Below are 24959 nucleotides of genomic sequence, written 5' to 3'. Positions count from 1 at the left end.
CATTTCAATAGCCCAATCTCTCTCTTTCTCTACCTCCTGTCAGCATCCATGCCTGCTCTATTCATCCCTACTGTTGTGCTCCTTAATCACACAGACTTAATACGACGGAGGGTGAACCCACACATTGCCATGGGTCATTTTCATTATCTTTTTAATTAATGTGACTGCCAAGCCACACCAAACATGAAGGCACGCATGCATGGCCAAGCGCACATCCACACACCCATGCACGGGGACTTAGCAGCCTTGACAGATTCCAGTGTGTGTGGGAGGTGGTGTACTCACAAACTTTCATCTGGAGAGAGACTGTCGGTGAAAAAGGAACAGCTCTGGTTCTCCATTTCTGCCAACCTGAAAAGTGCAAGCGAAATGAAAATGTCATATTACGGAGCACGGGTCACAACATATAGAAAGGCGTACAAAGGCAAAGTCACTGTGCACTGTAATTTGTTTGCTGTAGCAAGGACAGTGGCTTCAAACACAAGAGGCGTGGGAACAGAATAGCACACAGTTGGCAGAGGAAAAGAAGACAGCTGTGACTCATCGAGATATCTCAGCGCCTGCATAAGAGACACCTTAGAGCAGTTTCTCCAACCTAAAAATCACATGTTGTTATCATACCCTGACTTTTCAGATACCGTGTGCGACTAACCTGGGTGGCAAATTATCATGCAACGCCGAAGTTGTGCCTCCTGGCTTCACCCTCTTCTCTCTCTCTCTCCCCATGACAAAGCCAGAGGAGAATCTGTTCCCCTTTCACTTCATTTGTCACATGAATTTTTATGACATAAACGCCTCTCCTGGGTATTTTCACCCAAACTCCTTTACAAGTTTGCATTCCCTGCCACAAGTGGCATGGTAAAAACAGAATATGAAAAAGATCTTCATCACGCACCACAGATTACGTGGCATACAACTGACATGCCATGCCCGAAAGTAAAGTGTATTAAAAATGTCTTGATATGGCAGAAAGTATTAGGTGTAATTATAATGGGTTGGTTTTTGAGAGAGTAAATAGCAAAATAAAGCTAGTTTATTCTGTGGTCATCTTGAAAATATTGCATTTATGCATTAAAACATTAATAATGCTTAAAATTATAATAAATGAAATCAAGCTTACATTTCAACAATATACACTACCGTTCATAATTTGGGGTGGGTAAGTTTTTGAAAGAAATCTCTTATGGCAAAGGGGCATTAAACATTAATTGAAATAGCAGTAATTTTATTTTATATCATTTAAAATGTATTTATTCCTATGATGGCAAAGGGGAATTTTCAGACGTCATTACTCCAGTCTTCAGTGTCACTTTATTTCCTTCAGAAATCATTTCTATATGTGGATATGGTGCTCAATAAATATTTTTTATTATCATAAATGTTGAAAACTGTTTTTCCCCAGAATTCGATTAATAAACAATTTAAAAAGAACAAAAGTTTTTAATAGAAATCTTGTCATTATAAATGTCTTTAATGTCAAACAATATTATTTAAAAATAAAAAAACTACTGATTTCAAATTTTTGAATGGTTAGTGCATGTCAAATCAGCAACAAAATAAGACAACATTGGTAACAAATCATATTTCTTTAGCTCAATCAGGCTACAAATAGTAATAAATAAACATTTAAGGCTGGTCCAGCATATCAAGTCACATTTATTTGTGCAGTACTTTTCATAACACATATTGTTTCAAATGTTTAAAAAAAAAAGTTTTCCAGAGATGACGTAGAAAAAACAGGTGACATCTCCATAATTGAGGCGACTGGCTCTATAATGTCTCCGGTTAATGATAAATCTCAATATAGAGCCCCTTGTGGCAACTTGGACAATGCAACAAATAGCACTCCGACCCATTTCAGAATGCAACAATGTATGAAAATGAGTTTGTGTGGCTAGAAGGTTCACCCTGCACCTCTAGCTAAATTCTGTGAGTCATCCAGAACAGACCAGATTAACCTAGCACAAGAGAGGTGTTCTCAACACAGCAGGGAGTGGACAATGGTCCCTGTGCTTACTATTAGCAACGCAAGGGTGAAACATTTGCTTTTAGCAATGCCCTGCACTTTCCCTGCCTTAGCTTACCCTTTAGGTGAGAGACTGGGGGAATTTCACTGCCTTACCAGGACAGCCTACGAATTTGCAGCAATATAAGAGCCTCTACAGAGACCGTAATGAGGAGTGCTAAGTGCATTCATGTCATGCTGCTAGGAAAGCTGCCAGAGAAAGCTCTGAATTGAACTTCAGAACACAGCAGACCAGAGAACCCACATGCAGGATGGGGCTGCCTTAGAGAATAGCAGAAAGTCGATTCACATTCACCCACCAGGTGTCCTTCAGCCAATGACGGTGGCACAGGCTGTCCTGGTTAACCCCACTGCCTGGCTAGGACAACTCCTAATTGAATCCGCTGAGACCTCCATCAGCTAGATCCAATCAAAAGTGTTACTAGGAGCCGCTGATGATGTCACAGATTCTGTGGTGCGAGGTCAAATGGAGTTTGCTGTTATACACGTATGTCTTTGTAGTTGTTTAAATGGGTTTCTCAGTGAGTGGTTAGTGTGGCTTCTAGTTTGAGAGAAAAAGAGAGGTCACAAACACAGATCAGCAAGTACATGTCAAACAATTTCCTCCTTTGAGAAGCACTGTCTTGAAATGGACATAGTGTGTTGAGATTCAGAACAGTGGTTCAGCCTTTCTGATACGCTGTCTGTTCTTCAGATGAAAGGCTGTCAGTACAGACCACTTACTGTCATATCCAAGCAAATCCACCCCTGTATGATGAGTCTAGAACATCAAATGCCAGTGGATTTATTCTCCCACCCCCTCCAGTCATTACTCTGGAGTAGCCTATAAATGCACATACAATCTCCGTTCCCATGGCTATGGCGTTCTTCCTTTGCGCTCTTACTGCAGATACGACATCTGAAACATCTGACAAGAATTTAATTTTCTATTAGAGTTCAAAGCCAGTCTTGACAATGTCGGAAATAAATAATGTGCCACCTCATTTAGCAAATGCTCTCTATCGCTCATATTTTGTGAAGGACAGAACTATCAGATAAAAGTGAATGAAAGGGATTTTCCAAAGCGCTGCCAAAATGTGGATTTTTCATTTTTACAGAAGCATCTTTAGCTATAAAATGTATGTCTTTTCTTATTTAGCCAACACTTACATCAAGTAGTATAGTTTAACCCCTTAACTGTCACTCACATGTTTGAACATAGACTTGAAAGTGCACTTTCCAAACTTCCAAACAAATTTTTTTATAATTCATGAGCAAAAACATTTTATAACATGATATTGATGTACCATTTTCATGGTAATGCAATGTCTGATTTTAAAATGGGTTTTAAAGGATGAATTTTGAGATTTTACATTTTCAGTTGATGTATCATTTCTGATTATTTCTCAAGTGTGATAGAGAAAAAGGCAACGAAGAAGACTTTTTTTTGACAAGGTCAGAACTCCTGTTGTGATGTAGATTTTTGAGGGTGCACTCTTGTCATAAATTAATCTATTACTTTTCCTTCATAATTTTTAACAAGAAACATTGGTAAAATATCTATTTAGGAATCTTAGACCTTTTCCAACGATACATAGTTTGTCATGATTAGATAAGGATTTAGTGAAGTAAACGTAGGTGTCCCGTATACGGGACGGGGTGACAGTTAACAGTTTAAGAATGGAAGGTAATGAATGGAAAACTTGAGAGTTTTCTGAAAGCACGTGGAGAATCAAATGTGTACATGCAAAGCCAGAGTGAAGAATTTAATAAAAATGAATGATGCCTGTCTGATAATGTTTCTCATTAGCATGCTTTTCATTTGTCAGTGATGTATTTACAGCCGAATTCAATAAAGAAGTAATGTGAATCAGATAATGCCGCAAATAAGTGACAGTTTGCAATCTGATGGCAATTTATGATTAAGTAAAAGAACAAAAACAAGTGGCAATGAAAATAATCTTCACTGGGTAGAAAGCGGTAATAAATTGTTCAGATAATATTAAACAATTTGTGATAAATACTGCAAATTAAAAAAATAAATGAATATTGTAAGCCATCAGATCACTGAAGCACACTTTTATCGTTTCATTTGTCTCCAGCGTCATGTCCCTGAGTGTTTTAAATATTCAGGCATTTTCTTATCTAATTTAGTCAAGGCTGTTGGCATTCTGTGAGCCGATGATCCCAGAACATTTTACACAATCAGTCAGACGCAAACAGACCCCTGTGAACATTAACTGGTGACAGTTGAATAAAAGCAACGAATATTGTTTTTAGCAGGAACAACTAATGCAGACGGCACTGATGTGTGTTGGGGGAAACCAGAGATAGCATGAGAGAGAGAGAAGAGACAAATTTGGTGAACTAAAAAGGACAAGACAAGAGGAAGAAATGTGCTATGGTAAGTGACTGATATTAGGAAGGAAAGGGGGAAATGAAATAAGACATTGAAAGGCAGGAGCAGAAATCAAGCATATGACAGAGGAGGAGACAGACAGATGAAGACAAAAGGACACAGAAGCTGAGAGAGAGAGAGGGTGTGTGTGCGCACACTCTGGTCTATTTGTAGTACAGATAAGAGCTGCAGCAGGGTGTGAGCTGAGACAGTTGGCAGCACAGTATGGTAGAGTAGGCAAAGGGCTGATCTGTGTGTTCATGTGTTCATGTGGTTGTGTGTATTTAGGTAGTTGGCAGGGAAGTTAGTCGGGGCAGAGGAGCACATCCCTGATCGTTTGCTGCAGTCAAACCAAACCAGTCACATTGGGCTGTTAGCTTCACTGCGCTTCCACAGCCGAATTAAAGGGTTAGTTCAGCCAAACATGAAGATTTTGTTGTTTACACACATTCATGTTTTTCTGAACCCATGTGATTTTCAACTGTGAATGACCTTAAATGGAATTTGTCTGTATTGATAATATATTTCTCATTTATTTGTGTTCATTTAGATTTTTGACATGGTTGGAACACATATGGGGCCAGATTTACTAAACAGGGCAAAGTAGCATGAGAGCACAATTCGAAAACAGCGCCGATGGGCATGGACATTTCTACAGATGATTTACTGACATTGCGCAAATTAAAGAACAGATGCAACATCTAATTTACATATCGACCAACATAATTTACCAAGCGCAGAGCAAATTAGCATAGTCGCAAATAAGCAGTAATAGTCATAGCTAAAGACATGCTTGTATTTTGGGCATTAAATAATGACGCAAATATCAGTAATTTGACGAGCACAAAAATTTGTAAATCACGTTGCGTGATTCATTTTCCTCCCATAAATTTCGCATCTGAAAGGAAAACTCCTACAAATGCATATTCATTAAGGTCAGGTGCAAACTGTGTCCACGCCTTTTTTAACACTAACTTCACTGCGCGTCTTTAGTAAATCCTGACAAGTACTATTTTAATGCCAAAAGACGGTTTGCGCTGGAGCAAAATGTTAGTAAAACTGGCCCATAATGTGACTGTAAACTTCTTAACATACTTCTTACACATAAATGATTTAACATTTATTCAACATGTTTCCCTCCAGCACCCCTAGATTTCAATATGCCATTAAGAGCAGCGTGAACATTCTGCTAAACTTTTCCACTGAAGAAATAAAGTCATATGGGTTTGGAAAAACAAAAGGGCGAGTGAATAAAAACTTGAAACACTTTACTTGAATCCTTTATGCATAATACATTATAAGTGTACTTTATAATGCATTGTATGAGATGGATATTATTAATTTTAACTTTGGCTACAATTATTTATGAAAATATATAATGCATTACAATGTAAATTCTGAATACCTTTATAATGCATTATATATAAAGGCTTCAAGTAAAGTTTTTTACCAAAAAAAAAAAAAAAAAAAATTTAACCAGTCTTAGCTGGTTTGCCTCTCTTAGCTCGTCTCCTTGGGCTGGTTTAGGTTAATTTGGCACACTTTTCAGATGGTATGAATACGAGGCCAGCTGGTAAGCCTGAAGTGATACTGGCTGCACCTAATTCTAAACCCCCCGGATATAACTGTGTGTAAGTATGAGCAAGCATTTTAACATGTACAAATGCATGTCTGTTTGAGTGTTTTCTGAGCATGTAATGTGCACTCTGTCCAGGCCAGAACGAGACTGATCCATGCTGGCAGCTCCCTCGAGCCCTCCAGACCTTGTGGGTCGAGCTTTCATTCTTCTAGTGGAAAGCAGCTGACCCCTGTCCACCCCTCTGAATGCCATCTCTCTCTCTCTCTCTCTCTCTCTCTCTCTCTCTCTCTCTCTTTCTCACATCCCTCTCACTTCCTCCCAGGCTGTTGTTAAGGCCCTGCTGTTTAGAACACTGTGTCCATGCAAAGAGGATCAATATGTCAATCAGAGCTCAGGGGAGTGAGCAGAAGTGGCTGCTGGGAGAATATCAGAGCATAAGTAAGGCGCGATCACTGTCCGTGTGAGACTGAACTCATACCTGCTGGCAAAATGCTCGATCCGGCTGTGAGTGTCCGCATGAGGCAGCCTGGGAGATGAGCAGGGCCTGTCAAAACAAGAACACACATCTGTTAGCAAAGTAGCTTGTTACTGTATGTATGAATGCCTAGTTTCTGGTCTTTGCTGGTCTACAAACTTGCTCAGGCTGATCTGTCTGTTAAATTTGGAGGACTTTAGGGTGCTTTAAGCTAGTCAGGATGGGAAAACAGATGGATGTCCAGTTAAACCAGCTGGAGATCACCTTGGAAAGGCTGGGAAACCAGCTTAATCCAGTTTAGACCAGCAAACCAGCTAGGTTTTAATCTTTACCTCAACTACATTTATCTGCCTTTTTTTTCAGAAAAGTAAGACAAAAATAAGCTGGCCTAAGATGGTTTGTGGGTCTTATCTGGTCTTCCTCCTTAGCCAGGCTCATCCGGTTGCTCACTTTATAGGAGTTTTGGGAATTTATGGCTAGTCAGAATGGGAAAAAACTGGACAACCAGCTGACGACCACCTTGGTGTGGATGCTAAAATCAACCTAGATTTTCATCCTTTTCTTGGTTTACCTGAGCAGCCAGATGGCCTCCCAGCCTGATGAGCTGAAATGTAAAAGAAACGCCATCAAAACAGCTTACGCTGGCTTAAAATGTTTCTTTTCAACAGGACAGAAAATAACTGTTTGCAGTGCACTGTGTTCAGTCCCTCAGTTCTCCACTTATAAAGCTTCAAAAAGAGCACAACGGCGCTTAGGTGTGATTCTCATCAGTGGAGACAGGAAGTCAGACTCACGTCTCGGAGCTCTCCACCTCCAGTACTGATTGAACGGGCAGGTATCCCCTCTGAGGGTGTTTACTAAAATACTGCTTCGAGCGGAACTTGTTCTTCAGCGTCTTTGCGAAGTCCCGCATCTTCTCGCCTGAGGTCGTCTGGAATTATTCAGAAAGAGAGAGAGATAGAAAAAGAGCCAGCGGAGAGAAAAATGAAAGAACATGAGTGATTGAGACACAACACATCCCCCCTTCGTAACATTCCTCCGACACACCGCCAGTACATCAGTTCCTCCACAGAACATTCGTCTTCCTCCCATCTCAATCTATCATCTTTTGAGCAGCCACAGAAAGCCGGTGCATAATAAAGACGCCCACCTATAAAACTCAGACTGGAGCATGGGAAAACCATTAAGCAAATGGCCTTGTGCTGTATTTCACTGCAGGAGATCAATTTGGTTCAATTCATATTTATTTTGCGTACTGCCTTGTACATTAGTGATTGAATTTGAAACCTTTGAGCAAGCACAATGCTGCCAGTTGGCAAGGAAAATCCTCTGCAAGTAACAAAGCATATGTACCGGGGTGTAGTACTCCATGATGGGGTAGTGTAGTTTCTTGCCCTTGGTAGTCCGGCCCGTCAGAAAACATGTCTGGCAGATGTCCACATTGAACTGTTTCAGACTTCGGTATCTGATGAAACAGGCAGAGACACAATTTACATCCAAATATTGATGTGTTCATTTTAGGATTTGAATAGATTAAAATCATGAATCTGAACTACCCTGCTGATAATAGCAATTAAAGACTAGCAGGGTGCTTTCTGCCAGATAGTGATGGTTTGGTATAGGTCTAAATGCAGAGTCATCACGTTTCTGCTGGAGTAGACTGACTAAGATAAACTTTTGGTTAGGGTAATCAAGATGTCTGGTGGGGACACCAGAAAACCAGCATATAAAACACAATATTAGTTATTGTGCACTACCATTTAGAAGTTTGGTGCTGGTGAGATGCTTTAATGTCTCTCATGCTTGCCAAGCCTGCATTTATTTAATCAAAAATACAGTAAGAGAGTAATATTCTAAAATATTATTATAGTTTAAAATAAAATGTTTTCATATATTTTAAAATGTCATTTATTCCTGTGATGGCAAAGCTGAATTTTCAGCAGACATTATTCCAGTCTTCAATGTCACATGATCTTCCAAAAATTATTCTAATAATTATAATCTATTATAATGTTGAATGTTGAAAACAATCAATATAATTTATTTATTTATTTATTTATTTATTTATTTTTTGCTTAATTTAAAAAATATATATATAAAAAAATAAATAATTTAACATGTGCAACAAAGATTTTTGCCAAATTAAATTTTTTTTAAATGAATATAAATTTAACAGTATTCACATATTTAATTAAGCCCTATTTACAATCCAGTCCATTAACAACCCATGTATATTACTTCCTCTGCAGTTCTTAACTTCAATGCTATTACCTCAATCTCTTTGATCAGCTAAAAGAGGATTTTTTTGATAATTTATTTTGAGAAGCTAAAAAATTATGACAGAGAGATCTGTGCTGTTTTTCTCCAAATAACGACTCAGCATTGCAGCAGCTCACCTGAAGCCCTTGATAGGGCACTGCTTACAGATGTAGCAGCGTGCCTGATGCTTGGCGGTCTCGGCCACAGTTACCCGGTGTAGAACAGGAAGCCACACCACAGACTGAGGCTCTAGGCTCATCCACTCTAGAAAGTGAGACACCTCGATTGCTGACTTACCTGGAGCCTAGTGGTAAACACAGAAGATACAAATGAGAAAGATAAAAATCACACAGCAACAAGTAGAATTAATCCAGATACCCAGAAGACATATTGTTCATTATGCACGCCCAATTAAGCACCAAAAAAACTTCTGGTAGCTGATGGGCACAAGCACCCTATCAGAGCATGTCCCTTAAAAGTACTCATGCAATACAGGGCAATCACATCCCCGTGAAAGGGAAGGATACAATCTCAAAGAGGCCCCTTGTTATAGTAACACATTGGGAAACAGATGACAAGCAATAACCCTAATAAAAGAGGATGACATAAAAATCTGGAACATGCTAAATTCTCATTAAATACGCATCGAAGATGCATTAAAAAGGTTGATTTCCCTTGGGCGCACTCTGAAGCTCGGGCAGAGCTTTATAATTAACATGAGTATCTCTAGCGTGGCTCTTAGTAATCGCTGGAGTGTGTCGTCTCCTGAGAGGGCAAAGCAATGTGTGTGTGTGTCTTCAGCAGTATTTGTAGTCTGGGACTGAGACTAAAGTGTGCAGTGAGGAGTTGACTGGAAGACTCAAGAAGTTTCACTGAAACAACAAAAGAGGATCTTCTAAACAGTCCATACCACAAGGACAGCCGAGAGTTTCCCATGAGATGGTCCATAACTTCAAACAAAGTGAACCAGTCTTTTCATCTAGACGCACACTGAAACCCACACCCACTGGCTGAGCTGCATCATTCTTGATCTGTCGTGATTAATGCAGCCAGTGAAAAAAAAATTGTGTAATTGGAAAGCACTGATTGGCATTTCTTCCAGAATTATAAAGGCAGACATGGACCAAACGTGAAAATAAATGAATTTTAATTACGTGTGCCTGAAACTGCACACATGCTCTTGAATGGAACAGGATTTAATTAAGGGCTGGCAGACATAAGAATGAAAGGTTTAAGGCCATTCTACAAGAAACCTGTGCCCTACACCAATTTCATCAGTGGAATGAAATGCCAGAAGGTTACGATCTACTGTGATGCCCCTGCATTACTGAATTATAGCCTCATAAGTGTAAAGATGGATGAGAAGATGTCGGCGAGCATTACACCTTCATTTTCCTTAATTAGCATAGACTATCAAAGTCTGAAACACCCTATGCAAGTATATGAACCCAAACTCTTTGTAAAGCTTGATTTCACACCGAAGCAATTGAATGCAACTCAATTTACACCATCTTAATTTCTGACACTTAAGATTGACTGATATTTCAGCTTTGCCGTCACAGGAATAAATTACATTTTAAAATATCTTAAAATAGAAAACAATTTGCTTAAATTGTAATAATATTCCACAATACTACAATTTTAATGTATTTTTGATCAAATAAATGCAGCATTAGTGAGCATAAGAGCCTTCTTTCAAAAACATAAAAAAAAAATGAAAAGCTCAAACTTTTGAAATTTATTGTTAAAGTGAAATGTGTTTTTTTAAAGTGAGTTTCTGTGCCTCTAGCATCAATAGCAAAAACACTTTCTTCCAGACAGATTTCCTTTACATTTGCATATTAGTCCTGTCAGTTATGCCATTAGTTGAGACAGTGTTGATAAGCGTTTACACTTTTTGGGGTAACAGACCAATAAACAATCTAATTTTTAACCATCTAAAATAACACAGCAGCTTTTAAATTTAGTGTAACTGTTGACTAGCTTCCAAGCTGGTAAACTGAATAACAACACGTCTGGTTTAAGGTCTATGTGTATTATTTTCTTATTTTGTAAAATACTTTTCTGCATACCAGGAATATAAAAATACAAAAGATAGCCATTTTTGGTTGATTCCTGTGTCTCGGTGGTGTGATAAAAGCATTGCAAGCATTGCAAGCATTGGCTGATGGGGAGTGTTTAAGGAAACTTTTAAAAATAGCCATTGTGTTTATTTCGTTTAGTGGCATTAATTGCATTGAAATGATGCACTTCTCTTTTAATGGCACAGATTTTTGAAGGTAACTCTATTGCCCCCTTGAGTATGCAAGCTTGACGTTGGCACAGTGAAGGAGAAATGCACATTTAATAAGCACAACAGGACTACCAAGTACTGGCCAAGCATTTGCATAGAGTATGTTTCTGGCCAGTGACTCACTAAAACCCAAAGGAATAAAGTCACAGAACAGCTCTTTAATCTCTGTACATTCCAACCCAGAAACCCAGGAGAAGCAGAGCCTAGTTAGGAGAGAGTGAGGGCGAGAGAGAAATGTGACAGGCAATAAAGAAGGAAAGTGAGAAAGTGTCCTTCTGGTACAAATATTTAAGAAGATTTGCTCTTCACTGAGAGCAAAGGGTCTGTGTAGAGGGAGGCCCTTTCATCAACTAAACAGACAGCTTATCAGAGAAAATGAGAGATACTGAAAGAGAGAATTTAAAGTCTTACCATTCGAAAGCAGCTGCGGACACTGGGCTCCACATTGCTTCCTCCAAATGCCGCCACCTCCCCGAGCTGCCGAGGGATCTGAATAGCCTCGTGCAGTAACAGGCTGAGATGTTTCTGATCTGTCAGTCCACCTGGACCACACACCTGTCTGAAAAGATCTGCAATACACACACAGAAGACCTGGTTGATTGCTGCACTAAAAGGAGGCACTAGGGGAGAGGAGCTTTGTGCCAGTGTGCAGAAACCTGGAGGTGGGCAAACTGAGAATGTGAGACTTAAATGGCTTTAGGTTATAGAGGTGTGAGGCGAGATGGCTCACACTTTAATGTGTGATATGTTGGCACTGCAAAAAAAATAATAATAATAAATAAAATAAAATAAAATAAAATAAAATAATAAAATAAATTAATTTGTGTTTTTCCAAGTAAAAATATATATAAAAAAATAAATACTTTCATTACAGAATATATGAATTTAGTTTTTTTTCTTCCCTCTCTGGTCAATTTTGTTACTGTTAACCAAAACTATATATATGTGTGTGTATATATATATATATATATATATATATATATATATATATATATAATATATATATATATATATATATAAATATATATATATATAACTGATATATATATAAATAAAAAATAAACCTTGGCAAGTAACTGAAGTATTAAAATGACTAAAACTGGGGTAAAAAGATATTAAAGCTAAACAGAAATATTTAAATAAACAAAGACTAATAAAAAAAAGTTTTCAAAAGCACATACAACAATTACTAAAAACATACATTAAATGTAAAATTTAAAATACAAACATAAAAACAAATTTAAAATATTCATATTATAAAAGTAAGTAAATAATACTAAAAGAACACTGTCTTCCTCATTTTAACTATAAATATCCTTCAATTAAAAAGAATATTTAGATAAACAACTTTTAAAGATTAAATTAAAGATATACATAAAACAAGATGTGATGTTTTTTGTTTTTCTCACTGGAAATATATATATATATATATATATATATATATATATATATATATATATATATATATATATACACACACACATACATACATAAAAATATGATAAGCAACAAAGTCATTTTGGCAGAGTGGAGTCTGGCAAGATATGCAAGCACTGGTGTAAATGTGGACAAAAGGCTAACATTAGCCGAGAGAGACGAACGGCTCAAACAGTATGTGTCATGAATCTAGCCATCACTGAGCAGAATGATCCTGACAGGAGTGAGAATGTTCTCTGCAGTGCCAGTAAAAATAGCACCATCTAAAGTGGCTGGCACACACAGACCTTCCTGCTGTGCGGGCACACACATTCACACTTACATGTAAACCAGCCTCATACATAGTCTAGTCCAAGGACAGATTATGGATGGGTCAATCAAGGCCAGAGCCCTGGATCCTCTGACTGCCAGGGCCCAAAAAAAAAAAGCCACTGTAAATGTAAAATTGATATAGACAGATGAACAGTGCTTTGTGCCAGTGGCTGTTGGCATGATATGAAATAAACAAAGAAATGAGAGATGTTATTTGTTCCTGGTCCCTCCTAAGCACTCACAGACTCCTTTATTGCAGCTTTGATGTTGTATAACAGTCATTGTACACTGGTGTCTCTTTTGGAAAGTATTGCACACAAAGTGTGATTATTTTTGAAACTGCAACAATATAAACTTTTTATTCCAACTTCTTGTTTTTGTAACTTTGTATCAAAATTGGGACTTTATTACAAAGTCTATTCTTTGATGGAAAATGCTAGTTAAGCTAGTAGCTTGCTAGTTAAGCTAGTAGCTTCTTTTGGTCTAAGCTTGGCTGGTATAAGCTCGTACACCACCAACAAACCAGCTACTTAAGGTGATCCAGCTGGATTTGAATATGGTGACTGGTTAACCAATTAATGACCAGTTTAGACCAGCTTAGACCTCATACAAACAAGCCATAATGTCCCAAAACACAGCTATCATCCTAAACAGGATTTTTCAACATGGACAAAAAAGTGGCTGATGCCCCGGAGCTCTGCAGGGCCTTAATCTGTACACAACTAATAGGTCCCCCTGTCTACACACTCACAAGTAAAAGCTCTTGTGCTTTTTACTATTAAAATGGCAAAGACATTGGTAACAAAGCGATCAAGACAGACCAGTCATGCAGTACTCAGTATCTTAACAGATATAAAACATTTTTATTCAGTGTTTGGGAGTTTTATGGTTGTATTCTAGCTCAAGGATGTCCACATCTGGCTCGGACTCTTCTTCTCTAATGCTTTCTGCAGTGCACTATGGCTCACTCTTATTTACTGAGTCCTGTTTGCGTCTGCCCTGTCAAATTACCCCCTAACCCTCTCTCACAACAGCAGATGAGATTTTAGGCCACTGATGAAATTATAAAGCATTAGAGAAGATTGGAAGGGATATCCTGTGAGAGAAAGACTAGGACTTTGCACCGTGACAGTCATTTTTACTTTAGTGTTACTGAACCACAACAGAAAAATAAAAAAGGAAGAGGTGGTGTGTGGGTCAAGTTTTGCTGACGGCATGGGGTCCAAAAGTCTTAACAAGGATAATAAAACTTGAAATACCAATAAAATCATCTATTAAAATATAAAACAGTTTTTATAAATTGTGATAATATTTCACAGTATTACTGTTCTTAGTGTATTTTTGATCAAATAAATGCAGCTTTTGTTAGGACAAAATCTTCCCAACCCCAAACTTTTGAACAGTAGTGTATGTTGTGGGGACCAATACGGTTTCATAAAGATTACTGTAAGGGTTCAGGGGCAGAGATAAAGGACAGAAAATTGGGAAGACAGACTGTACAGAAACTAATAGTGACCAACTAATCTGTCAGTAGGTTAGTTGTGTATAGGTATAGTATTATGTGAAGCATTCGTATAGTCTGTATTTTTTATCTTATGTATAGGTAAACTTTTATATATACTTTATTTATAGTCAAAATCTGTCAGTATGGGGTTAGTTGTGTATAGGTTTATACTCTTTTACTTCATTGTTGAATGTCTGTATTGATGTAGCACTGTGGTCCTGTGAGGCACGACATTTCATTCCACTGTATGTCCACACATGTAGCGGAATGACAATAAAGCTCAACTTCAACTTGAACTTGAAAGAGATCAACTTTATGTGACACAGCCCTCTACTTACATTTATACTTTTCCTGGATGTCCGCATTGCATAGAATAACCAGGCCCGTCTTGAAGGAGAGCACTCGCATCTTACCATTACGACCACTAGAGAAAGAAACACAAACACGCATTTAAAAATTCACTAAGGTTCTTTATTGAAATGATCTTGTCAATAAGTATGACTATGGAGTAACCACAGTAAGCGGCACCAAACAGGACTGAAAGGGCCCTGCATTGTGTTGTACAGTCTGCTCTCTATCCATGTACTGCACAATGCAAAAACTGCCTTTTCTCACTACAGTCATTAACAAGCTACCATGGATATATGGTCAACATATGAAGTTACTCTAGAGCAGTAACATTCCTCCAAGCCATCTGAATCCTTAATGAGGAGGCTGCCAGTAGCTGCTACTGCTAGCTGAGCAAAATACAGTGATACAGCAAGTATATATATATATATATATATATATATATATATATATATATATATATATATAATACAGTGTACTTTTAGATATTTGTATAGTGGTACATTTCTTGTCTTATTCAATGTGTTATGCTTACAGGAAAAGACATTTCACACTTATTGCACCAGATAGGCCTGTCAAAAAAAAGATTCTAAAACAGGTCAGGAGGCATTTGAGCTCCATTGAGACCAAGATCTCACGAGCAAATCTAAACAGATTGCTGTACAGATGCAAAAAAGAAAAAAAACTGATCAAACACTAGCAAATCACATTTTGCTTTGTATAACAAGAAATCCCCTGTCAGTATTGCTACTAAAGGGAACATTTCCTACCTTGTTTGGCTTTCTTGTTTGACTGAGAGCTTGTCATTATCATCCTCATGCATGCTGCTCATTTATTCATATCCAGCGTTTGTAGCAAAACAAAAAAGCAATTACTACCAATTATTCGGAGGGTGAGAGCTCTGATTTCCAGTCATTAGCAGCAGGTAGTTAAGAGTCTAGTATATGTCTGAGACAAATTTACGAAGGATAATGAAAAACAAGTAAATAATTAAATAAATTCATGTTTTTTTTTTTTTTTTTTTTTTTATGTTGGCTAAGAAGCTAAGAGCTTGGCACAGAATGCGATACTTGGAGTCAAGCAGTGGGGCTTTTAACTCCTACAGTCTGATTAGCTGCCTGCTGGTGATGTCTCAGTGCCGTAGTCATCTTTTAATTCACTTAACTGTGGAACACAGAGAACACATCTTTGACTATAAGTGAAAGATTTAAGGGTTAATGACGTATAATGATGTGTCCACATTAAATAAAATGGAAAAATCTAAAAATCTTTGAAACATAAATGTGCCAAGTTCTTAGAAACTTTACTCTTTGTATTCGGCTATATCAAAATCAATTTAATGCAGAGATGCATGTTTCGTGCAATAAATTACTAGATAAGTGTCACATCATTAACTCTTAATTCCCAGATACAGGACACCCCTTTTGCGCAGTGTGTGACTGACCAGTAAAAGTGTCTCACAGACAGCAGAAGGGTGCAGGGTTGGTTTGACATCATTTGTTGGAGCAGGTCAAATGGGTCGTAAGTGACATTACCGTCAGTACCTGTCGTAAACATTCAGCAGCCAGTTGAGACACATGTCGACGCACAGGGGGATATTGATCAGGATGGACCTCTCTTCCTCTAGTTTCTCATACAGGGAAGTGAGAGCGTGGATGACCTCGACCACATCCATCACGTGCTCAGCATGCTGCAGCTCCTGTTCTCGAAACACGTCCACCACGCTGCTTAACTTCAGCAGATCCACTAGAAACACACACACACACATATATATATATTGGCTAGGAGCTTATTACTGTATGTGTGTGGAGTGTTAACTAATTTGATTTAACTGCTATAACATAATTTCCTCTGGCAATCTCTAGTGCGGCAGTGAGAGTACAGGGTTAAGGCTGTACGCTGATGTCATCCTAATTGGATAATGAGCTGAAATATGGAAGAAGCACGGCCAATGGTGCTTTCAGGGTTAGGTGGGCAGCTATAGACTCTAACAGGCCTTTGTAGATGCTCATTTTATATAGCCATCCTCAATCATCAGAGCCTGGCTCACAAAAAAGCCTGGTTATTAATTCGGCTAGTGACAGGTACTAGCAAACCAGGAGTATGTGTGTATTTGTTTGTGTGTGTGTGTGTGTGTGTGTGTGTGTGTGTGTGTGTGTGTGTGTGTGTGTGTGTGTGTGTGTGTGTGTGTGTGTGTGTGTGTGAGAGAGAGAGAGCTGCATCAGTTACTTGTCCTAAGCAGTAACATGCCATGCTCAGTAGTGGATTCAACTTGCTTATGTGGCCCTGAACATGTTTTCTCCATGAGGATGATTCTACAAGGAAGTCGTGGCCTAATGGTTAGTGCGTTTGACTTCTAACCCTAAGGTTGTGGGTTCGAATCTCGGGCTGGCAATACCATGACTGAGGTGCCCTTGAGCAAGGCACCGAACCCCCAGCTGCTCCCTGGGTGCCACAGCATAAACGGCTGCCAACTTCACAGTGTGAAGTGAAAGCTTTGTGAAATAAAGAGGTGTGTGGTGAACAATACTGTTTATTAATGATATGCATTTAACCCATCCAAAGTGAACACACACACACGCAGTGGGCAGCCATTTATGCTGCAGCGCCCGGGGAGCAGTTGGGGGTTCGAAAAAAATGCTTTGAAATTCACTCTACTTTATAATTAGTTTTAACATGTTTGTCAATTGAGGACATTCTTAAACCTGTTACATTGAACAATATTTGTAGAAAACAAGCACCTAGTTTCACAAACTTGAGTAAAAAGTTTGCAACGTCAAATTAAACTGTAAAACCATCAACTTGTTAATGTTCTGAAGACATAGCTAGGTGTTATATGTGTGTGTGTATATGTGTGTGTTTAGCTTGAAATTGTACAACAGATTTTAGTAACAGCTGAAAAAGATTTTTTCCCTTGATTATTTGCATAAATCAGCTTCTCAAAAGGGGAAAGGCACCAGTTTTATAGAATGACCCATTGGGTTCAAAACTTGAAAAAAGGAGCCAAAGTTTGACTAGTTAGATGTAATATAACTACATCCGTTTCCTGCAAAAAAGCATTTTCTACTGTTGATGGACATTCAGGGGTAGATGTGTATTCTAAGGAAATAAAATCTTTTGCAAGCAACACATGAATCATAAATCTTTCATTGTATTATAGCAGATTTTTTTTTCAGTGCCATATTATTTTTTGAAGGGCTCCTAAAAAAAAAAACCTACATGGACACATTTATATTTAAATTATGTGCACAGTGGAGAGGCTGAAGAAAAGAAGGAAACTGCCAATAAGAGACAGCTCCGGTCTGGACAGTGGCAGATAAACATCAACCCGCAAAGCGTGTCGCAGGGGGAACAGTGGTTAATTCCTCATGCAGACTTCTTAATTACCTCCCCCGAAGAAGTACAATCACACCAATTATTAGGCTTAATTAAGCTGCATAAAAATTACTGGGCTTTAATGAAAAAGACGGATCAGAGGCGCACAGCAGGGCCAGCTCTGTACGCAAAATTCGCAAATAATCAATGACTTGCGCTCAAAGAGCAGTAGATGCAAAGGGTGCTTCTTTTTACATACATCTTAGAGCCTTCTGCACATGCCTCAGCTTCATGGCCGTCCGGTATGCAGAGAACTTGATATTGTTCAGGTCCGCTGTGAGAGAGCAGCAGGGGAGATGGGAGAGGAAAAAGAGAGAATATCATTCATGAGGAGAGAAAAAAGCAGCAAAAGAATAGCTGAGCTCTGACACAGGCAAACAGAGAGACAGGAAGCAATGTGTCACTTCGGTGGGGTTGAGCGGTTTATGTTTAGACAACCCGCGTCACATCGCATCGGATTAACACACAGTAAATGCCCTTTAATCATTATTAATTAGAAGTTGGCAAAGCAATCATAAGGTTGGCCCAGCTGCCCCTGGGTTAACGAGAGAGCTGTTGACATCTCTGGGGTGTGATGAAATATTAGGTTATAATGAGAGGTCCAGGTTAAGAAACCGAGCTCAGTGTGAGACCGTCTTCTAGTTGGTGTATTTGAGCTTGCATGCGGGGAACCACACTATGGTTCCCCAGTGAGAAGTAGATACATAGAAGATATAAGAGCAGAGTTTAAGTGTGTTTAATTGCCTCACCCAGAGCTTGGTATAATTCAGTCATCTTTGGATGGTCCCAGCAGGTTGTCTGAGCCTGATGGCTATAAAAGGGGAGAGAAAAGAGCTGAGTAAAAGCAGAGTAGCAAAGCCAAAAATAGAAAAACATAGAGCGAGGAAGGAGAACATACGTGAGAGAAACATTAAAGGACTAGTTCAACCAAAAATTAAATTCTGTCATTGTTTACTCATTCTTTCATTATTTATTACCCTCATGGCACTCCAAACCCATATGACTTTGTTTCTTCTATGCAACAAAAATGCAAATTTTAGTCATTACGGACTGAAAAATTTCCCCTCTGCTGCAGCTTTCTGCATATTCAGATTTGTCAAATGGTTATGACGCACACAGGAACGGCTTTTCACCTTTTGTGACAGAATGAAAACTCCTTTTATATTTGGAGGAGTGAAAGGTGCATAAATGATGTCTACAAAACCATAGGGTCTGTAAAGCAGTAAAATCTGGCACCTGGTTACCTTGTGACCTGACCATATACAGTGAAGAGCTGTTGGTTAAACATCACATTATATGTCATTTTACTGTAAAATATAGTCAAATTTATGATTTTGCAAGTAAAAAACTACAAATTACTGTATAATTTACAGTGAAAAACAGTAAGTTCCCAAAAGTCCTTGCGTGACACATCACATATGATTATATTTTATAAAAATAATTTTTGTTATCAGTAAAGTACATTAGGGTGATCTGTGACACATTTTAGCGAATGGGTGGCTAATTCATATGAATTTGTACATTGTTCATTTGTACATACATCTGCTTACCTCTCAGTGACTGTTTATGTTTAGAGGTGGCATTAGGGGTTGACCTTCATGCTTATTATTTTTTCTAAAAAGCATGTTATCGGTTAGATTCACATTGTACGAATTCATACAAATTCGGCACCTCGTAAAATAGTTTTCCTGTGAGGTCGGGTAGGTTACCCTGATGCTGTATTCCCATAGGAAAAAAATTATTGCTCAGTGGTTGCTTTTCCTAAGCTCAGAAGACTTAGATGAGATTCTCATATATCTCTCATTTTAGTTTCAAAAGCATTTCAGATGTTTTCTCCTAAAAGTAGACACAAATGAGACATGAGAATTATTTGAGAAAAAAAAGAGTCAAAACTGAGAATGTGGTGGAAGAAAAAGAGAATATCTCTTTATTGTCTTGCTTCAATCTCTATCAAGACTCCATTACAGGAATATTTTAATGCTCAGTTGTTGCTCTTTCTAACCTCAAGAGACTCAGTTGTGATTCTCAAGTATTTCTCATTTTAGTCACAACAGTGTCTCAGATGTTTCTCCTAAAAATCCTTAGGAGAAATAAAAGTTGACACAACTGAGAAAGTTCTGAAAGAAAGGAATGCAAAATGACAATGAGAGAGAAACGTGTGAGAAACATGGGAGATCTCTTTATTGTCTTGTTGTAATCTCTTGCAAGACTGCATTATAAAAATGTTTTACTGCTCAGAGGTTGCTTTTTTATTGTAATGGGATATTTCACCTTTAATGGTCAGGACATTAGGAGTAGAGACAGGAAACAATTGGACAGGTGAGAATTGAAAAGGAGCAGTAAAGTACACACTGTGCTCAGATATTTCTGCTTAGCTAGAGACTCTGGATCTCTCACATATGTTTCCTTAAAAGTTTAGAAGAGATCCCAACAACATCACACACTGTGCTCAGATTTTTCTCCTTAGCTAAAGACTGGATCTTTCACATTTGTCTCCTCTAAATTTCAGAAGTGATCTCAATAACTTTACAAAGTGTGCACCAAGTCAAATGCCTCAATATGAGCTCAAACATTTCTTCCATGTATTAATAATCAAATTTGCCAATTAATAATCAAGACTGAGTCATAAGCCATTAATGTGCCTTTCAGCAAAGAAAGCTCTAGGGTTATATTCTGTAAATCAGTTTTGATTAAGGCATCCAGTACAAATTATGTGCCTAAGTACATAAACATTGCCCTATTAAAAGTAACACTATCCTTATTACTGCATATTTTTCTCTCAATATAGCCTTTAACTCTGAATTTATGAATTTTTCCCCCTTTATTTAGTGCCTTTCAAGTACTAGACTTGATGCACAATTTGTAAAGTTGTTGAGATCTCTTCTAAAGCATTACAGGAGACAAATATGAGACCCCCAGATTAATTAGCTAAATAGAAAAATCTAGGCACAGTGTGTGATGTTGTTGAGATCTCTTCTAAAACTTTAAAGGAGACCAATGTGAGACCACCAGAGTCTCTAGCTAAGGAGAAAAATCTGAGCACAGTGTGTGATGCTGTTGAGATCTCTTCTAAAACTTTAAAGGAGACAAATGTGAGACCACCAGAGTCTTTAGACTAGGAGAAATATCTGAGCACAGTGTGTGATGTTGTTGAGATCTCTTTTAAGGCTTTAAAGCAGACCATTTTGAGAGTGTTTGTCTCAGGAGACAAGTTTGAGAAGCAGGAGACTCAAGCAAAAATCTCCATTCGATCTAAAAGTAACCTCATTTCTGTCCTGGAGAAATATTTGAGATGTTAAAGAGATCTCACTTTTGATTTTTCTTTCCTATGGCTTGTCTTTGTGTGTATGACCATGTGCACTGTCTGTATACAGTATGAGTATTGTCCATGTCTTATTCAAAAGCCTCTTATGATGAACTCCAATTCATTGTTTGTTTTTTTAACACCTGCATTAATAAAGTGCTTATCAGTGCATGTTACAGTAAAAACCTTTTGATAATTCAAGAAGATTTAGATAGTTCAAGTAGATAGGTATATTAACATTACATCACTTGATCTAATATATGGCTATACGTTTTAAAATATATAGGCACCAATATGCCATCCCGTAAATCTGAAACCTTCCACAGTATAGTGAGAGAGACAGAGAGTACTCACAATCACAGTAATCTTGAACAAAGATTCTCAGAGCCATTGAGTGCTAATATCCACAAGGGCTGCCTTGATAACATTCAAATAAAAGCTCATGGCTAAACACAGCTTGAATTCAAATCTGACAAATAGGCATGTAGTATAAGAACATCTCCACAAAGCCGATACATGTGTGCTGCATATTTACTGCAAACATGTACTCGTGTCTTCTTCTATAGCACCAGCAGCCATGAAAAAAAAAACAGAGGAATAAATCATAGGAACAAACAAATAAGTGAGGGGCTCTGAAAAGGGAAGTTTTCTATGTATTCACTCACTCAGCATTCCCTTTACTTTGATTGGCCAATGATATGTAACCAATCAGTTGCATAATTTTGATCCTTTGGCTTGTTCACATTGACCACCAGTGGTGTCTTTTCTTAACATTTGGGTTTATCAGTAACATAAAATGCTTCCCATGACATCTGGGTTTGGCATGTGTTCATATAATTCCATCAACCAATGAGCACTGTCCTGACATCATTTCCTGCGACTTCAGAGATTAATGACATGGCACTTCACGGCATTCAAAACATTAACAAATACTATAATATTTTATAAATAATACTATTATTAATATATTAATCTTTCTATTATTTTTATATATTTATATTTATTTATATTTATATTTAATTTTGAAAGCAGTAATTTTCATACTTAAACTTATTGCTGTTTATTGCAGTTGGTTGACAAGGCAACATTCCTAATTTAAGTATCTAATATTTATATTTTATTACTGCTTTATTTCAATAACCTTTCTGCAATCCCCACACAACACAGACTCTGTTGTGACATCAATAAACTCAACTGGCTAAAAACGCACAGGGCCGCGTGACAAAAGGACTGCCACAGTTGAAATGTTGTTTTCTTTTTAGATCACAGTGCAATAATCTTCTGCACCAGGGATCAGTAATTGAGTTTGCTCTCTATACCTGATAATCTGACATGCTCATCCCACAGTTTTACACTGTCTCTCTCATTTCTGACACTCAAAGACTGTTGATGCTTTACGGCTGGACTTACTTGATGTAGTATGGCACTTTGTTGGGGGATATGGCACGTTCCCAAGGAATCTGGACAGAGCCTGGAGTGACAGAGAAAGAACGAGGGCAATATCAATCAGACAGACATGTCGAGCATGAAAAGCTATTCTGAAAATCTCAAACGGCACTGCTCAAGGTCCTTCAAGCATACGGCTTCCACATGGAGAGGCTATTAAACAACAGCACCTCAAAAGTGTTCAAAATGGTAGAAAGCTTTTCTGTGAGTGAAGCTTTGCAAACCTATTTATATGGAACCCCTAAGGTCAAATGTTTCTCTGCTATAAGATACAAATGGTGAAAACTGAGAACTATATGGTCACTGAGGTCATTCTGGACTCTATTTAGAGGGCTTCAGCACTCCTGTCTTCCTTCTCAGCTGCTTTTACAATCTGAAATGAATTAGGTGTCAGCATTTTTAAAATATTTGGTTTATGTAAAATTACATTGAGTATTACCCATCCCTCTAGTCAGTGGCAGACCAAAGGGTTAAGCGAGAGAACAGGGCACCACCTCTGCATATAACGCACATAACTACTGTAAGTACACTATACTTTTTTATTTCTCTATCCTAACTCACTCTCTGTTCCAGTGAAATCACAAAACGAAGTGCCACAAAATAAACCAGTAATACAGTCGAGCAAGATTTAATCTTGCTAAAACAACAAATAATCCTCTGAGCCTCATATTCAGATAAGGGGCTGAGCTAAAGGCTAATAAGATAAATAATCTAACTCTTAAACTATGCACTCAGTTTTTGTTTTTGCTAACTTTTATCTGGTTAAACTTTTTGGTTAAAGCATATGTCAGGATTTTACATCTCTTTTGAGTTATATTTCTCGATAGTGCTTTTCATGTATGTATGTATGTACCATATGTATGTGTAAATATTACCTGTTTTAATAAGCAAAAAAGGACTGAATGCAGCTTTAAAATTCAGTTGTGAGTATTAAAGCGAGCCTCGTTCATAACTAAGGGTCAAATCTTTGCCCAGACGGTGTCCAAATGGTCCACGATAAGACTAAGTCCACTTAAAATTGCCATTCCCTGTCTCCTCGTTTAACGTAGAAATGTAGTACTGACTTGTAGTGATTTAGAGAGCCAGAATGAGGCTAAGTGTGGAGCAGGCACTGTCTTTGTCCTGCAATGTTAGACCGGGCAGTGAGTGACAGTGAGAATGAATAAAGTCACTGCCCACTCTGCCCACTTAAACACAGTCCTGCCAACCCCTCTCACACTCCAACAGAAGACTCTACGGCTTCAAATGAGTTACCACACTTACTGGAAAGAAAGTGCTGTGATCCAGGGCCAAAATCTCTGTGGGCATCTTGCAACTGTTTCAGACGTTCTTCAATAGACCCCTTGAGTGGAGAAAGAGAAACGGTCAGCCTCAAGAATGGATTACTTTACTGTACACACTAAATCAAAGTTCTCTGATGATGTAATGGAGTAGTTCACCCAAAAAACTGAATGTCATATGGGTTTGTAACACCATGTCGGTGAGTACAGTAAGTGACTATTTCCATTTCTGGGTTTCTTTAGGTTTTGTTACAAATGGACCAGTGTAGCAGTCTGCTGTCACCATTTGGTTTTTGAAGAATACATACGAGAATACAGACTGATGAGCAGTGACTGAGATAAATGCGTAGAAAAGTCTGTATGTGGTAATGAGGAAAGTGGTGAGGGTGTTGCACAAGAAGTTTGTTGAGAGTAATCCTCGTCTGTCTTTGTCGCCACCAGCCAGCCATCTCTGGGGATGGTAGACTACCTAATACTGAGTTATTTACAATGTAAATCATTCAGAAGACGTCAAAACAGTGACATATACAAAGGCCAACAAATCCACTCAAGCATGAAGTATTTTCTTCCCCTCACTCTCCTCCTCTCTGAATTCTCTCTGTTTCTGTGAGGCTTTTCAAGGACAACCAACACTGCTGTGGCATAACTGAAAGATAATACTGCCCTGTGTATAAGCAGACATCTCTGTTAATCAGTGTAGCTATTGAGCCACTAATTGTCTTGTTAGATAAACATCAGTTGTGTCAATTTAACATGTTCATTTAGCACATTTAACTATTAAAAATACAACACAGTGCAAATGTGACCCTGGACCATAAAACCAGTCATAAGGGTCAATCTTTTGAAATTGATTCAGGATTTATACATGGAAGCTGAATAAATAAGCTTTCCATTGATGTATCGTTTGTTAGGAACAGACAATATTTGGCTGAGATAGAACTATT

General features: G+C 38.0%; 1 protein-coding gene across 6 annotated transcripts in view; it reads right to left on the bottom strand.

The window, feature by feature from the left end:
• LOC109101834 (dystrophin-related protein 2) overlaps positions 1 to 24959 on the bottom strand; it is a 110017-nt gene that overhangs the window by 7663 nt on the left and 77395 nt on the right. For 5 of the 6 annotated variants that reach the window (XM_042738259.1, XM_042738257.1, XM_042738260.1 and 2 more), the window contains 13 exons: positions 23999 to 24077; positions 22700 to 22760; positions 18735 to 18796; positions 18185 to 18259; positions 16155 to 16356; positions 14601 to 14686; positions 11421 to 11578; positions 8854 to 9020; positions 7811 to 7922; positions 7252 to 7388; positions 7029 to 7061; positions 6461 to 6526; positions 286 to 351 (listed from right to left, as the gene is read on the bottom strand). In XM_042738259.1, coding sequence (XP_042594193.1) covers positions 286 to 351; positions 6461 to 6526; positions 7029 to 7061; positions 7252 to 7388; positions 7811 to 7922; positions 8854 to 9020; positions 11421 to 11578; positions 14601 to 14686; positions 16155 to 16356; positions 18185 to 18259; positions 18735 to 18796; positions 22700 to 22760; positions 23999 to 24077 — 1304 coding nt within the window. The remainder of the gene's footprint in view (positions 1 to 285; positions 352 to 6460; positions 6527 to 7028; positions 7062 to 7251; positions 7389 to 7810; positions 7923 to 8853; positions 9021 to 11420; positions 11579 to 14600; positions 14687 to 16154; positions 16357 to 18184; positions 18260 to 18734; positions 18797 to 22699; positions 22761 to 23998; positions 24078 to 24959) is intronic. The other variant, XM_042738263.1, reaches the window with a different exon arrangement.

This window comes from Cyprinus carpio, chromosome B14 (assembly GCF_018340385.1).
Source record: "Cyprinus carpio isolate SPL01 chromosome B14, ASM1834038v1, whole genome shotgun sequence".
NCBI lineage: Eukaryota > Metazoa > Chordata > Actinopteri > Cypriniformes > Cyprinidae > Cyprinus > Cyprinus carpio.
Note: the sequence above shows the minus strand (reverse complement) of the source record. Positions and strands in the feature narration are given on the sequence as shown.